General features: G+C 38.7%; 1 protein-coding gene across 6 annotated transcripts in view; it reads right to left on the bottom strand.

The window, feature by feature from the left end:
• Nucleotides 1-17,255, bottom strand: part of ZMYM6 (zinc finger MYM-type containing 6) — a 42,828-nt gene extending 25,573 nt beyond the window's left edge. For 2 of the 6 annotated variants that reach the window (XM_030324019.1, XM_030324016.1), the window contains exons 1-5: nucleotides 15,788-16,969; nucleotides 6,727-6,811; nucleotides 5,648-5,897; nucleotides 2,541-2,709; nucleotides 563-754 (exon numbers count right to left, since the gene is read on the bottom strand). In XM_030324019.1, coding sequence (XP_030179879.1) covers nucleotides 563-754; nucleotides 2,541-2,709; nucleotides 5,648-5,897; nucleotides 6,727-6,811; nucleotides 15,788-15,880 — 789 coding nt within the window. In that variant the 5' untranslated portion in view covers nucleotides 15,881-16,969. Of the gene's footprint in view, nucleotides 1-562; nucleotides 755-2,540; nucleotides 2,710-3,883; nucleotides 3,976-5,647; nucleotides 5,898-6,726; nucleotides 6,812-14,673; nucleotides 14,825-15,787; nucleotides 16,970-17,070 lie in introns of those variants that run through there. The other 4 variants (XM_030324017.2, XM_030324018.1, XM_030324021.1 and 1 more) reach the window with 4 other exon arrangements.
• Between the last annotated feature and the right edge of the window lie 385 nt (nucleotides 17,256-17,640).

A 17,640-nucleotide genomic window follows, 5' to 3' on the forward strand; every position in this document is an offset into this window, starting at 1 on the left:
TCGGTTGGTTGAGCGTCCAACTCTTGGTTTCCGCTCAGGGCATGATCTCATGGTTCATGGGATGATCAAGCTCCACGTGGGGCTATGCACTGACAGTGCAGAGCCTGCTTAGGACTCTCTCTCTCTCTCTCTCTCTCTCTCTCTCCCCCCCCCCCACCCTGTCTCTCTTCCCCTCCCTGGCTCTCTCTCTCTCTCAAAATAAATAAACATTAAAAAAATTTTTTTTAAATACGTATTGTTTTTTCCTAAAAGGAAAAAGAGAAAGATATGCTTTAGATCTACTGATTTTTAACATCTTATGCCTGTTGGCCACAGTTTATTTAAAATAATATGGAGCTTTCTCCACTTACCAATATATCATAAAACGTTTCTGACTCACAGAAAATCATGAAAGTACATTAGTGTATCATTTCACTATAGTCAACACACCACCAGGACCTATCCCATTTTTCTGGAGGGGAAATCACACCCCAAAATCAATTGATGGGAAGAGCCCACTCGTTTATTTTAACCTCATCCCTGCACAGCCATCCTGGAAGGAGTGACGGACGGGCCTTTATACCTGCTTATATGCTGTGACGCTTGTTGAACTAAACACCTTCTGGGACCGGCAAGGCCCAGAGCTGCTGTAGCAGTAGCCCCCACAGTTCTCACAACAGTTCATGGTGAGGTTGTTGGCGGAGTGAAATTTTGAGAAACAGGCATCACTACAAAGACCATGTACCACATTTTGATATTTAACTTCAAATCGGATCTAGGAAATAAAACACACACACATCCAAAATAAGTAAAGCCAATTAAAAATCTCTGATCTCTGGTCACGGCAGGTTTGCTGAAGAAGACCACCAGCCTTGTGGGATTGGCTGTCAGAGTCCACACAAGAGGCTAGGAATATTGTACACAAAGATTCTTGATGTTCTTGGGGTGCGTGGGTGGCTCAGTGGGTTGAGCATCCGACTTGGGCTCAAGTCACGATCTCGCAGTCCGTGAGTTTGGGCCCCGCGACGGGCTCTGTGCTGACAGCTCAGAGCCTGGAGCCTGCTTCGGATTCTGTGTCTCCCTCTCTCTGTCTGCCCCTCCCCCACTCATGCATGCCCTCTCTCTCTCTTTCTCTCTCTCTCTGTCAAAAATAAACATCAAAAAAATTAAAAAAAAACAACAACATTCTTGATGTTCTTGAGCAAATGCCTAAAAATGCAGCATATAGAAAGTACACAGAACAGATTACAAATGAAAAGTTGAGTATGGTTAAAGGGGAACCAGATGTTAAGAAATCAGAAGACCAACTGCAGGATGGCCAACTAGTAGAGGTGATTCTTCAGGCTGAAATGAACCAAGTCTGGCAAGAAAACTTTAGAGTGGAAACCATGGGAGCCTTTAATGGAAGAGCCTCCTGCCAACCAATGGAAATGGCCAATATAATCATCATTAAATGACTAGCGTGTTGATGGGAAACTGATATAATTAATATTCTGTAATATTAAAAATGTTTCCTTATTATTGATGCCTTATAAACAAGAAAACTAATACAGAACATACTTAGAGTTGTTAAAACTGATGACTGTGGTAACAGGGATTGGTGAATCCATATTTGATATGTAAAGCATTCATGTAAATTATTTCAAAGATGGTTTTTTTGTTTTGTTTTTTTAACAGAGAGGTTGTGCAAATATCTGAAAGTTAATTGGAAAAATTCCTACAGATTTTTAATGCAGAGGCCATAACTGAAATGTGAAGTATTTTTAGTAGTGTCTTCAACACATCATTTAATGTTTTTTATCCTGAAAAAAATAGGAAAGGTACTTAATTATTATTATTGTGTAGATAAATTTATAAATCACTGAAGTGAAGTACTAAGAGTAAAAACCATCAAATTATAGTTGTACAGCTGAGGAAACTGATTTGGTATTTGAAAGAAAGACTTCTTATTTATAGTGGTAATTGTAAAAACATTTTTTTGGTCTCATTTAAAGAAGTTAGCTTTCTGTTGCTTAGCCTTTTGTTTTCTTGATCAACCAAAGTACACCAAGGTAGAGATAGAATTTATATAAAAGAAGAGACATAAAGAGTTCCTAAAGTTTATCGGACTTATGAATAGGCTTATATTCAGAACATCTTAGTCACACATGGGTTGTAACTTCAAAGTAGAATCACTAGGTGGTTTCCACTAAGTTTCCAATATGAGTGCAGTTGGGTATCAAACTGAAGATAAATGCTATCGCAGGAAAGAAACAGTTGGCATAAATTACTTTTAATGTGTCCTCACCCTTTCTTCCTAGACCCTATCATTTCTAAATACCTAAGTTGGTATTTTTTAACTTCGAGACAGTACTCTTGTGTTTGTACGCATATGTGCGCGTTTTGCTATTCCTTGTGTTTTGCTATCCCTGACTCAATTCAGAATTTTTAGAATGAGAAAAATTTTTTCCCCAATGTATTTCTCCCCTACAATGCTATAAATTGAATGGTAAATAAATATTAAATGAAAAAAAATCTCTGATCTCTGAGCAGAATCCCAGGAAAGGTACAATGTAACTTACATCAGCATTCTTCTGACACATGCTGCACTTGGTTGAAATGCTGTTAGTATATATGGTAACAACAGGCTTCTTCTTTAGCTCATAAGAAGAAAGGCATGATTGGCTGCAGAAATCTTTGCTAGAATTTTCAAAACGGGTCGTGATCACATCCTTTGGATTTAAAATGTCTCTAAAAATAAATAACAAAAGGCAAAATGAAATATGTTCTTCATAATTGTAATTTCTTCCTCTTTGTGAGCTAAAATAACTATGTTTACTAAGGGCAGCTATTGCATGCTAGAAAATGGCTGGCCAGGGATAAGACATCTGAAAACCTGGGCTTGATGATTAGTTCTGTTAGTTAGCTGAGTGACAATGAGTGAGGTAATTACTCTCTCAATTTCCTCATGTAGAAAATGGGTTTATGATACCTAATTTATAGATGTGTTGAGGGAAAATTATATTTAAAATATATCCAGCCAGATGTTCATGACAAAAGCCGTGAGGCTTCCAGCTCCAACCAAGTTTCATCCACTGGAGCCAATGGAAGAAGTGGCCATCCGTCAAGTCCAGACCACAAAACCCTTGTCCTCTTACTAGCCAGCAGCTGCTAGGAGTAGGAACAGCAGGGACAAAGAATGACATGTTTGTTTGTTTTTTAATTTAAATGCAAGATTTGGGAAACAGATGAACTACCAAAGATTAATATAAAAAATAAGCATGATATATAAAACTGAACTATAACTGAAGAGATCAAAGAAACAGAGGACAAAAGAACTATTAAGGTTTGGTAGCAGAGGACAGATGGAAATAAGAATAAGACAGAAAGAACACAAATAACTGAGTCATTCTGTAAGATTCCTCAAGTTATTTTGTAAGAGCCCATTGATGCAATACACACTAACGGTAAAAACAAAGGTTGAGTATTGCCATTTTCTGACAAGTATAAAAAAACTAAAGGAAATGGTCAGTAATCAGAAGCACTAGTATAAGCCACGAAGAATATAATGGCAATATTATATACAGTAATGTGTACTAAGTAATTGCTATGTACCAGACATCATTCTCTTTACTCAAATTATCCAACTTAATTTTCACAAAAATTCTGTGAGATAAGTATTATTATAATTGCCATTTTACAGATGAGGAGACCAAATCGGAAAGGTTAAATAACTTGTCAAAGTCACAAACTGGTAAGCAATGAAGCCAGAATACAAATTCTAGGCAGTCTGATTCCACATTCAGTGGTTCATCATTCCACTCTTCTGCCTCCCATCCTGTGCCTTTATTATACAAAACTGTTTCACAGTAAACTATTTACGAATAACAATAACAACAAAGTACTTTAATTTTCTAAAACTCACCTAACCTTAAAAATAGGACAGTGAATCTTGGAAACCAAGTGGATATGCTTACACACGGATGAAGTTATTAATTTTGAATAGTGATTTTTCTACTAAAAACAAAGCAATAAAGAATGTTATTTAATAATGTGAATCTGCCAGTGGTATAATATACATATATGTAAACCAAAGTGAATGACTTTTTAATGGAAATCTGTGCACATGAATATAAATGCATTCTAAACCTTATGCATCCAAATGAATCTTACACCTTAACTTTAATCTTAGAAAAACCATACATCTTCCAAAAACATGGCTCCAACATTCTTCTACTTTATCCTTTATTTACAATAACTCTAAGAACAACTTTTCAAAGTTATAGTCAAGTATCATGTTTAACAGTATGACTCAGTTTAATCGTCTACGGTAGTCAACTGATAAGGCATCAAGCAACTTCTGACAATTTGTAAAAATCAAACCCATGGTTTAAAGATAGATTTGTCACCTATCTTGGTCTAAAGGAAAGTTTCATAGGCTCTGAACGCAATGCCAAATCAAGAGAGCAAAAAAATTTTTGAAAAGGAGCAGCGCTGTGGTAGAACATCTTTGACAAGAGTAACTATTTAAAAAAAAATAATATGCATTTAGATGTATAACTTGTGCTGTGTTCTTTAAAATTTAATTCACTTTATTTTGATATTTGATATGTTGAAACGGAGTATCTAAAAACAGAAAACTAAACTTACCCTTCTAGATCAGTTTCACGAGAATGCTATAGAAGAGTTTAAGTAAGGTATTAGAATGGCATTTTAGAACAAAACTAAATTTGAATATTTATGTAAAATATTTTTAAATTCCTCTGTCCTTTTAGTTGGAGATTTTCATTTTAACATGATCTACTTTTAGATACTTAAGGCCAACACCCCAAACAGATAAAGAAACTGTCGTAGATCTCCAAAGACAAAATAGGGGCCTAGAAATAATATGTTAAGATACATGATGTGCTAAGCCCTGGGCTAACATTGTCTCATTAAAATCTGAGGAAGTAGATACTATTTACCAATGAAGAAACTGAGGCTTAAAAAAAATTAAACATCTAGCCCCAACGTCATATGATAGAGCGTGATCTACACAATAAGCTCTTAACTTTTTTCACTCTACATTAACACTTCGGACAACACAATACATTCTTAGAACTACATTACCAAGGGAAGAGGCAGAACATGCCAAATTTTTCAAACATACTAAGGTAGAGAAAGAAGTTTATGTGGCTTTGTTACTATTTCTTCCTCTCTCTGCATCTATGTGTGACTATAAAGCAATAACTTCAAAGAACTTTTTTTAAGAAATAAACACATTATTTTGTGGCCATTTAGAGATTTTTTTTTAATCTTCTAAAGAATTAACTAACTTTTATATACTATTATAAGACCAATGTTATAATATGCTATATACTTCAATAACTTTCAAGATAATAAATAATTGTGAATGGCTGTTGTCTATAGTCACAGGATATATGAGCAGCCCTGCAATTCCCACAAATGGTTTGTTATTTCTTTCCACAGTAAAATTTAAACTTAAAGAGACAGAAAACTAGTTAAGATGATACTTTTAACACCAAGTCTCTTGTTTAACATTACAAAGAATTTGCAAATTTCTCAGCTAAAAAGCTATTTCCATAGAAACGTGCTCAAGAGATTTAAAGTAGCAACAGCATATTTGAACTAAACTAGATACACACTAAAAAAAGTAAAGTAAAAAGGGATGTAATTAAGAATTTTATACTTTGAGCAGTTTGTGCAGGTTTTCCTGGGAGGAGTTGGTATGCAGACAGGTGAAGGATATCCAGTGATGCACCGCGTGGAGCAAAAGAGCTGAGTAGATCCTGTCTTATGATATGCAGTTTGCCCTTTATAAAGCATTTTTTTACAACCAGAACAAAAAACCTGAATAGCTACGGCTGGAGCCGAAGGAAGCAATACATTTGGGCCAGATGATGCAAGAGAAAACTGAAAGCCTGGAGTCAACTGTTGGGCTATAAATACAAAATAAGGGGGGAAAAAACAGTTTTAGTATCAACACAAACACATATACATTCTCCATTTTTTAAGACAAATTCTCAGTCTCCAAATCCAATTAAACACTCTAAAACAGGGAGTTTCAACCTTTTTTTTTTTTGGGGGGGGGGGAAGGTGTGGGTTCAAACTTTTTTATAACCCATAGTAACAACTATATTTCACATTATAACCCAGGAGACACATACATACATTTCTGTGTATGTTTATATGTGTAAAATTTAATAACTGAAACAGTTTTGCAAAATAATGTTTCCTTACTACATGCATCACATTCTTCTAATACAATCTTATTCTATTCTCTCTCCCTCCCCCCACCCACATACATACATGTATATGTGTGTGTGTGTGTGTGTGTGTGTGTGTGTATGTATTTTTTTTTTAAGATTTTAAGTAATTTCTACACCCAATGTGGGGCTTGAACTCATAACCCTGAGATCAAGAGCCGCATGGTCCACTGACTGAGACAGCCAGGTACTCCTCAATTCCACTTTTTAAAATGCTAGTCAACACCGCCTACCCAGTTTAAAAAGTACTGCTTTATCTTAAGGAAAAAAAGATTTACATGAGGACGTGCTCTCCCTCAGTTCTACTAGTTAGAATATAACAATATTGATCATAATTAACTTACTTGGTCCTATTTCTTTCCTTTTTTTTCCTTTTTTAGATTTTATTTTTAAGTAATCTCTACACCCATTGTGGGACTCGAACTTACAACCCTGAGATCAAAAGTTCCATGCTGTACTGACTGAGTCAGCCAGGTGCCCCATATTCAGTTCTATTTCTTACCAAGAGGACTGTCACTGACTGAAAACACAGCACTAATTTTCAGTTCACTTTCTTGAGTTTTTTGCTTTGGGGCATGTCCATACTCCTTAAAGAAAAAGAAAAGAGAGAAATGAGTACAGTGTTAGTATTTAAATAAACTAGAAATTCAAGAAAAAAATAAGTCTGTCATATCTCTTCTACATTCTAATCATAATCACCTTCACAAATACCTCAAAAATCAAAATTTACAAGTTGTTAGAACAGATTTAAACTTTACAAAAAGGACCTTTCAGAATTGGAAAATCTTTCATGACAGTTATTACTACTTTTCAAATGTAATATATAGGAGTCACATACAGCTACTTCAATGTTCAGCACTACCCTTACTTTAGTCTGTGTTTGTAAGAAAATGATAAATAACATTAAGTCTGAATGATGTAGAGTTTGGATCCAATTACAGATCTACAAACTGTCATATCTGTTAATGGCATAAAGACACAATGCAATCTGTTTGTTATACATAACATCATCACAGCCTAAATCAGATTTATTCTAATTATGTATTCTTTAAAATGCTTTAAGATGAGGGGCGCCTGGGTGGCGCAGTCGGTTAAGCGTCCGACTTCAGCCAGGTCACGATCTCGCGGTCCGTGAGTTCGAGCCCCGCGTCGGGCTCTGGGCTGATAGCTCAGAGCCTGGAGCCTGTTTCCGATTCTGTGCCTCCCTCTCTCTCTGCCCCTCCCCCGTTCATGCTCTGTCTCTCTCTGTCCCAAAAATAAATAAACGTTGAAAAAAAAAATTAAAAAAAAAAAATAAATAAAATAAAATGCTTTAAGATGAAATATAATCATAAAACAAAGTTTTATTTTTTTACAAGACAAAATTCTAAAAATACATATATCAATTTTAAAAAAGACTTCTTTATTGAGATCACAACCATCCTACATTATGTTGTTGTTAAAATAGCCTTACATACTTCAAAATAAAAACTTAAGGGGCACCTGGGTGGCTCAGTCAGATAAACGTCCGACTTCAGCTCAGGTCACAATCTCACAGCTTGTGGGTTTGAGCCCCACATCAGGCTCTGTGTTGACAACTCAGAGCCTACTTCAGATTGTGTCTCCCTCTCGCTCTCTGCCCCTCCCCCACTGTGTTCTGTTTCTCTCAAAAATAAACATTAAAAAGTTAAAAAAAAAAGTCTTACTTTTCTGAAACAATGGTGATAATAAATAGTAGTTGTATTTTACATCCTTATACTTAGCAAAATAAATGATGGGTATGTCAGCTCCCAAAGCTACTTTTGGAACTGCTTTGGACTATTACATGCCAAAGACTAGGAATCACTGCATTAATTTACCACTTCCCATAGTGTACACTGTGGCGCCAAATGAGCTGCTGCCTATGAGTAGGGACTACAGTATCTTCTTTATAGGTGAGGAAAGTGAAGCTTAGAGATGGTTCAGCACTTTGTCCAAGGTCACAAAGATACTAAGTGCACAAACGGGAATCAAACCCAGGTCTATCTGTTTCAAAAGCCATGCTATCTCCCTCATAGATGGACAAATATAAAAAAATTACTATAATGAATTCAAACCCCAGCCCCCACCAGAAATTAAGCCCCCAACTCCTTTCACTCATAGCACCTGTCACAATATGTCACTTCTTATTTATTTGGGTGATACTTTGTTTGTCTAGCATCCTTCTTCTTTACCCCAAATGTGCAAGACTGAAAGGACCATGGCCATCAAGAACAGGCACGATATCTATTTTTCTGCCTCTGCACACTCAACATGTGGCACAGTTAACATAACCTAACAGAGAAGGCTCTGGGTTCTGACAGAAGCAGAAGCAGATATGATCTTGACTCAAACAAATTTTTTAATCTTTTCTAGTTTCAATTTCCTTATCTACAAAATATATTATCTAACCCACAGGGCCATGATGGAGGGATAAATGATTTAATACAGATGAAGTATGTAGCATGATCCCTTACAGATAAGCCAAAACTGAAGCATGATTTATACACAAAAATGCTAGCTTTTATTACTTTCACAATTATAGCATTTAATAAATATTTGTTGAGGGGCACCTGGGTGGCCCAGTCGGTTGAGCATCCGACTTCGGCTCAGGTCATGATCACACGGTTCGTGGGTTCGAGCCCCAGTTCGGGCTCTGTGCTGGTAGCTCGGAGCCTGGAGCCTACTTCGGATTCTGTGTGTGTGTGTGTGTGTGTGTGTGTGTGTGTGTGTGTGTGTTTGTGTGTGTGTGTGTGTGTGTCTGTCTCTCTCTCTCTCTCTCCCTGCCCCTCCACAGCTCACGCTCTGTCTCTCTCTAAGAATAAACATTAAAAATTTTTAAAAATTTAAAAAATATAATAAATAAATAAATATTTGTTGAGGAGCACCTGAGTGGCTCAGTTGGTTGAGTGTCCAACTCTTGAGTTCAGCTCAGGTCATGATCCCAGGGTTGTGGGATCAAGTCCTGCATCAGGCTCCGTGCTGAGCATGGAGCCTACTTAAGATTCTCTCTCTCTCTCCCCTTGCCCCTCTCCCCCCTCCTTCTCTGAAAAACTAAATCAATCAATAGACAAATAAATAAATATTTCTTGAATGAATGAGTCCAAGTGGATAGTCTTACATATACTAAAATAATAATGTTTATTTATTGGCACTTGCATAAAAAAGAGAGGAAGTTAAAAGTACCTATATACACCCTCCTTCAAATTACCAAAAAGAACACTTAAGAATCAATATAAAATTAATTTGCCCTATCATCAACTCAATCTCTAATATTTTTCTAACACGCCTGTTAAATTTCCGATTATTTCCTTTAACTTCACAAAGTAACTGTTCCAAACCATCACTGCCAAGTCACAACCATGCAAATGTCCAGCTCCCTGATGTTTAAATTTCACCAAGAAAAACAGAAACAAAGAACTCCCTCAACACTCTGATTCCCCCCCACCACCATGCCTACAAATTGATCAACAAACTGTCCTCCTATCTTCCAGGAAAAAGCAACCTTCTTACATGACTGACTAAAAACAGGCTTGCGTTTGGGATCCTGCTCCCTCTCCCATCTTTAAGCACTCCATAGTATCATGTATCTTCAGCCTCTCACCACCTCCATGCTGGTTTTCTCCTCTCAGGTTATAAGGAACCTATTTCTTAAGGAACTACTTACTACCCTCTTCTCTCCCCTTCCAATCAGTCAGTGAAAAAGTGCCTCATTCTTTCTCTACTTCTTTATTTTTCTTTTAAATGCTTATTTATTTTTGAGAAGAAAGGGCAGAGAGAGGTGGGGACAGAAGATCTGAAGCCAGCTCTGCACTGACAGCAGAGAAGCCAGATGTGGGGCTCAAACTCACAAACCCATGAGACATAAGCTATGCCGAAGTCAGACACTTAACTGACTGAGCCACCCAGGCACCCCTTCCTTAATCTGATTCCCTCCTGAACCTAATGCTATCAGGCTACTGCTTCAACTGAAACTGTTGGCTGTTTTTTGTTTGTTTTTTTTAAGTTTATTTATTTACTTAAGTAATCTCTACCCCCATCTGGGGCTAGAACTCATGACCCTGAGAACAAGTGTCACATGCTCTACTGACTGAGTCAGCCAGGCACCCTCAATTGAAACTGTTTTAAGATTAACCAATCACCTCACAGTTGCTTAACCCAATGAACACTTTTAGGTTTTATCTTACATGGCTTCTCAGATACATTTGACACTGCCAATGATTCCATTCATTGTCTTCTGGTTCTTACTTCAATTCATTACTATGTCTTTCTACCCTTCATTGATGTTCTTATATTCAACCCTAGGGGTATCAGAAGCCCCTAGAGGTTTTGTTAAAACATAGACTGTTGGGCTTCAACCCCAGTTTCTGACTCAGAAGGTCTGCACCAGGGTCCAAGAATATACATTTCTAACAAGTATCCAGGTAATGCTGAGGCTGCTGATTGCAGGAACTACTTTGAAGCCACTTTGAAGCCCTAAATTAATCCATTTCCTAGCTTTCTGACATGAGCTCTACTCTCCTCTCTCTACTTTTTCCCTGAACAATCTCATCCATATTCGTAACTTCAATTATCACCTATATGAGGTTACCAGATTTAGCAAATAAAAATATAAAAGCTTGGTTAAATTTGAATTTCGTATAAACAACAAATAGTTTTTAGTATAAGTATGTCCCAAGTATTGCATGCAACATACTTACAGTAAAAAATAATTACTGTTAACTTGAGAGTCAAATTTAACCGGGCATTCTATATTTTATCTGGAAACACTACACCAAATTTCTAAATACCATCACTTCTTGGCCTTTTGGCTAAGATAAAGTGCAACTCTCTAAATACCATACCCATATATGCAAATGCCTCCCAGTGCAAATTACCAGTTGACTGTCCCACCAGCCCTTTAAACACAACAGATCCCAGGGCACCTGGGTGGCTCAGTCGGTTAAGCGTCCAACTTCAGCTTAGGTCATGATCTTGCAGTTCATGAGTTCTAGCCCCACATCGGGCTCTGCGCTGACAGCTCAGAGCCTGGAGCCTGCTTTGGATTCTGTGTCTCCCTCTCTCTCTGCCCCAACCCTCCCCTGCTCATGCTCGCATCTCTCTCTCTCTCAAAAAAAAAAAAAAGAAAAAGAAAAAGAAAGAAAAAAAAACATTAAAAATAAACACAACAGATCCCAAACGGTACTTATTACTTCCCCCCAAATCCTGTACCTAGCCCCTCAGTAAACTGTATCATCAAAAACTCAACTTACCGAGGACAGACACTTCTAAGTACTCTGGGACTCCTCCTTGACCCACATACCTCATATGCTATCTCTAGGTCTGATCAACCCTACCTAAATATCTCAAATTCATTCTCTTTTCTTCTCTTCTTTATTGTTGAACACTCAAGCACTAAACATACCACATTCGCTCACCTCTCCATGACTTGACACATGCTGTTTTCTATGCCTGAAAACCTTAATTGTTACAACTCAAGTGCTACCTACCCCATGAAGCTGTTCTTTCCTCTCCAGACAGACTTCAGGGCTCCTTCCCCTATTCTCCCAATGTACCTTACACAATTTTTTTAGAGTAATTACATAAGACTGTGATTCTGTATCTGTACAGAGGTGGCACAAAGCAACAGAAAGAATACAAGTTTAAAAAAAAAAAAAAAAGAAAGAATACAAGTTTGAAGCCAGTTCCTATTCCAGTTCTTTTTTTTTTTTTTTTTAAATTTTTTTTTCAACCTTTATTTATTATTTTTGGCACAGAGAGAGACAGAGCATGAACGGGGGGGGGGGGGGTGGGGAAAGGGAGACACAGAATCGGAAACAGGCTCCAGGCTCCGAGCCATCAGCCCAGAGCCCGGCGCGGGGCTCGAACTCACGGACCGCGAGATCGTGACCTGGCTGAAGTCGGACGCTTAACCGACTGCGCCACCCAGGCGCCCCTCCTATTCCAGTTCTGATGCTGCCTTTGAATTTGGCAAATTACTTAACTTCTCCTTTTCTCAGTTTCCTCATGTGTAAAATGGAGTAAAGATCTGCCCCTCATATGGTTGTAGAATTTAAGTGAGAATGCATACAGCATGCTTAACACAGCTTCTGATGAGGCACGCTCAATAAATAATTACCCCTTTTTCCCGTATCTTTATTCCTCCTTACACTATTAATTTCCTTGAGAGCAGAGACCCTGTCTTTTCATCTTCTGAAAACTAAATAACTAACACAACTTAGCCTACAGGATCATGGTTAAGGGGTTGGGAATCTTGAACCAGACTGCTTGGGTTTACATTCTAGCTCAACCATTTACTAGTTGTGTGACATTTAACAAGTTACTACCTGTCTCAGCTTCTTTATGTGTAAAGCAGGGATAGTAATAGTATTTAACTCCTGGGTCCTGCTCATCAAATGGAGTAATATATGTACACCACTTACAACAATGTTAAACAAGTGCTATGAATCATAGTTAGCAAGAATAAAAACTCAGTGAATGAATGACAGCTCGACTGTGACTTTAACATCCAGAACAGACTCTTAGTAGAGGTATTCCCCACCTTTCAAAAGTTCATGTAACTCCACTTTGCTTTCACAAAAGACCTAGGTCAGTTCCTGCATTTGCCAACCAAAAGAAATCTGAAGATTTTCACTTTTAAGAGAAAAGGCAAAAAGTGAAAAACAGCCTTCAGCTTTGTTTTGCAGCGAACAGTTACAGAGCAGTGTGCAGTGTGAGAAGTGAGAGTGGCACCACCGAGCTCCTTTCCCAAGAACCACACTCAGCATCTCAGCATCAACCTGATGCTGCTGTAGCTCTGAACTATGTAAGCACTGGTGCTTTCTCTTCATTTATTTTGTGCACCTGGGAGTAAGATGTGTCCTAAGGTACCAGAAAAGCCTAAGAGTGGTTAGTTTGGGGGGTCTAGGAATACTCAAAAATTTTTCCATATAAACCAATGGTAATCAATTCATTTTACACCATTTCAGCTTACAAAAGTTTTCATAGGAACACTACTTTCAGATGGGGGAGGGGGGAGGCTATATATCAGAAAATATTAAACATTTTCTATTTCTTGCCTCCTATTTTCCGAAATTCGAATGCAACATGGAAAACACTACACATGATTTGTTTAATTGGCTTTTCTATCATAGCCCACACTATCAATTATGAAAAAAAAAATTACAGCCTATTCACCTTGAGTAGCCTTAACATAAACCAAAGAGAACTGAGTTGGTTCGTATCCACTTAAAATGTAAACTGTTAGGGGGATTTTCATTATCATAATTTTGATATTCAGAAAGAACACTCAACTCATAGCACAATATTTGTTAAATTTATGTACCACAGACAAGGCATAATGAAAGAAAAATTGGATCTGGAATTTTAAAAAAACTGGTTTTGTATCCCAACTTGCTACGAGACCTTGGTGAAGTCACTTATTCCTTTGGGCTCAGTTTCCTCATCTGTGAAACAGAGGCTCTTTTATTCCAATTTTTGAGCATGTACTTTGTGCCAGTCATTTGCCCAGGAATTGAGGATTCAGGTCAAATAAGACCAGAGTGTATGTAAACAAAATTCATTGATGTATAGATGTTACAGCAAAAGTGAAAGCAATATACAATAGAAAAAAAGAGAATTACTAATTCTACCCCAGTGACTATTAAACTATGTCTTAAAAGAGGAGAAAACCTAGGCAAAGCTGCCTAGTTTAGAATACCACGGGCAGAAGAAATGGCATGTGCAAAGGGAGAAAACAAAACTCAACAGGATATGCTTCTGAGTAAAATGCAGATAATTTGCAGACTGAGTAGATTCGAAAAGGTGGGAAGGATAACCAATGATACTGAAGACAGAAACAAAGGCCGAAACGTGGATAGTTTGGATGTTACACTAAAAAGTTCACGCTGTATCACACGAGACAGGGTCTTTAAAGGGAATGGTGTCATCAGATCTGTAGAGACACAACAGCATCATTATACAGTGTTTTGAGGGAGGCTGTGACTACAGGAAAAAGGATGAGTAGGAAATACAGTTCAAATGAGAAATAAGAAATAGGGAGGAAAAGGAAGAGACAATAAAAAAATTCTTCAAATGTAGAATCCACAAAACTTGGCAAACAAAGCAACAGCTTTGGAAGAAGAAGAGTAAGAATTTACCATCTGGGGGGAAAGTAAATGTCATGGATGCCACCATCCCCCACCCCACACCCCACGGACACACCTCATAAGCCCTCTCAGCACAGCACAGGAAGACATAGAGTTGACGAATGAAACAAAGCTTTATGGCGTCCCTGTCCTGAAATAACACTGCCTTTAAGATGGTATGAGAAATAAAATATTACCATCATTTATTGTTTTATTATATTATTTATATTTTTAATATTATTCATTTGCTTATGTAATAACTAGAGTCTCAAGCAAAAGAACTGTCCAAGAAGAAAAAAAAATCATTTTTTGCCAAAACAACTAACCAATGTCTCCATATTGATCCCCAATCCGGGTTTCCAATCCAGGTTCCTAAGGGTAGCTAGATGATTTTTCTGAACATGTTTATCTCATTCTCCCACTTAAAATCCTGCAATGTCTTCCCACTGCTCTCAGCATGAGCCTCATCCTAGAGGCAGAATAACACAGGCTTTGAAGACTGACTACCTGAATTTGAATCTAGTCTGCCATTTATGAGGTGTGATCCCTGGTAAATTGCTTGACCTCTTTGTACTTCGGTTTCCTCATCTGTAAAATGGGAGTAATAACATGGTTGTGAGAATGATGTCTGCCACAGTCTAAGCACATATATCAATAATAATAAGTTAATATTTATGAAGTCACACATAATATACACTACACATTGATATATAAATACCATCTATTATCAGTGTTGGTGTTATGATCAACATTATCATCATCACCATTTTCATACCTTTTCTGTTCCAGGCCCACTGGTCTTGCAGTTTTTCAAAAGAACCATGCATCTTTCCAACTCAGGGCTTTCCTATATGCAGATCCCTCTGTCTGGAACACTCCCCATGCATTTGCCTAGTCCATTCATTCTTCATAATTCAGCTTACACATCCTTCCCGCAAGGAAGCCTTCCTTAGCCAGCCTCTGCCCCCAACCACACGTAGGTCAGACTCCCCATTTTAGGCTTTTCTTGAAAAGCACTTGTCATAGTGTGTAATTATATATATTATTTGATTAATTACTTGTGCAATGTCTATCTCCCCCACTAATGTATAAGCTCAATGAGGGAAAGTACTAAACGGACTCCTCGATCCCCTGATACAGAACAGACCACAAATACTTACAGAATAAAAGGAAACTACTGTCAGATACAAGAGAATTAAAAAAAAAAAAGGTACCAAGTATAGAAAAACAGTAATACATATTACTTTCCTTTTACAAAAAGAAATAAACAGTTACTAAGGTCTCATTTACAGAGCAGAAAAAACGATTTACCCATCTAATGGGGAGAAAAATCAGCTTGGGTTGTTTTAACATACAAGCCAGAAACTAACTAAAAATCTGAATTCACCAGATAGAAAAGAATTCAAAAATTTTTTTTATTTAATAAAATGAAATGCTTACTTGAGCATTGTCAGGTTCTTCTTTAATTTTGTCCAGAAGTCCCTGCTGTGGTGCCATTGCCTTGCCACATTCACCATCCAAAGGTTCTTTCATTCTAATTGTTTACGTAAAGGAATTCCCCAGTCTAAAACTAATAGATTTCTTCTTGGGGAAGGATAGCTGGACTCCTAAAATACAACATAAAGGATTGGTATTCAGGTTTATTCTTCTCATTTTTTCCTTCATGTCTATATTAAAAGCTTTGTGTTGCGCTCAAGGCTTTAGAGTTGAGCCTTTGAAAAACAATTCTTCTGGGGCCATGACTAACTCTAGTCTCCCCTTCTCCTTCCTTCTGCTCCTTTAGTAGTTCTCACCACATAAGGAAAGTTTCCCGGCCACAGCTCCCAACCTCCCTAATAACTTTAAAGCCAAACGCTCTGGTCTCTCAAATGCTGAAAGTTACAAAGGGAACCAGACCAGCAACCCAAAATATGGGAAGAAATTACCAACCGCTCAGAGGAAAGGACTCGGAAAACAGTTTCTGACTCCAGGAGAATTAGTACTTGGAGGCCCACCTCTGCTTTTATTTCTCAAAGTGGGGACACACCAAGCTCCCCACCCCCACTTCTAACTCAGCCGCTGCTGGAGGCCTCCATAAGGGCCCCATTTCTTGGCCTAAAGATAGACCAGAGCTCCAAATGCCGTCACAAGTGAACAACAGTACACCCTTGTTTAAAGCGGACCACCTGCACCTTCCAGGGTCTCCCTGGGAACCATTCCCACGAATAAGCCCCCCTAAGCTTTGCTTCTTAAATGCTTTCCTGTAAACAAGAAATTCTATTAGCCATTCAGCAGATTTCCGTTCCCCTAAGGGTAAACGTTCTAAACCCGAACCAAAAAGGAAGCCCCCCAAAGTTGTCTTTATCCAGAGTCAAGCCAGGCATGGAAATGGGCAACTGGTGGAAAAGCCTGCGGGGAAGAACACATGAGAACTTTCGACCACTTGCCACAGTTACAACCATCTAAGGGTGCTCATCCCTCTTTGGAGTAGGGTATTCGCTCCGAAAGTCTCGTCCCCACCAATAATCTCCACGCCCGTCACCGAGTACAAACGCGGCAACGTTGTATCGGAGGGAGAGAACGCGACCCGCAAATCCCTGTCACCGCGTCCCTGCAGCGAAATCCGCACGGCGTCAGCCGCGCAGCCCGTCCGGCGCCGCCCCCACCCGGTGCCCGCCTCGTCACGTGGCGCGCCCGCCGCCCCGCCCGGCGCAGCCCTGGCCGCCGCCACCCGCCGCGCTCACCTTCTGGCCACCTCCCGGCTCCCGGGGAGTACCGGGGTGGGTAAGGCCGCCTAGGACCCAACGGCTTGCGCCCAAAGACCAGGATGATTTCCTCTTACTGAAATTCTTCCGCCTGATCCATCACAACGCAACACCCAGCCAACCGTGCGTGCGCAGCCCTGGTCTCCGCCCCCCCACCCCCGTTTCCCGTCATGCCCCGGACCTGAGCCGAGTGGGTCTTCCCAGGATTCCCCTTTGCTCAATTATGGTTGACTTCTTAAAGAGACCAAGACCCAAGCGTGAGAAGGTAGAAGTAAGAGTTTGGGGCAGGAAGTTGGGGGCATTAGAAACCCTGCACTATTCTTTAATGCCGGTTTCCAGAAAGATGGCCTGTTAAGAGAATATAAAAATAAATAATGGCTGACATTTATTAAGCCAAGTGCTTGCTAAACACTTGTACGGCATCATTCCACTTAATCCTCACCACACCTGCAAGAGGTACAAATTTTTATCTGGGAGATGTAAGTGAATAGATTAATTAACTTGCTCGAAGCCAAGTGGTATTTTCCATTCAAAATTGTTTTTTGATTT

The sequence above is a fragment of the Lynx canadensis genome, chromosome C1 (genome assembly GCF_007474595.2).
Source record: "Lynx canadensis isolate LIC74 chromosome C1, mLynCan4.pri.v2, whole genome shotgun sequence".
Taxonomy (NCBI): domain Eukaryota; kingdom Metazoa; phylum Chordata; class Mammalia; order Carnivora; family Felidae; genus Lynx; species Lynx canadensis.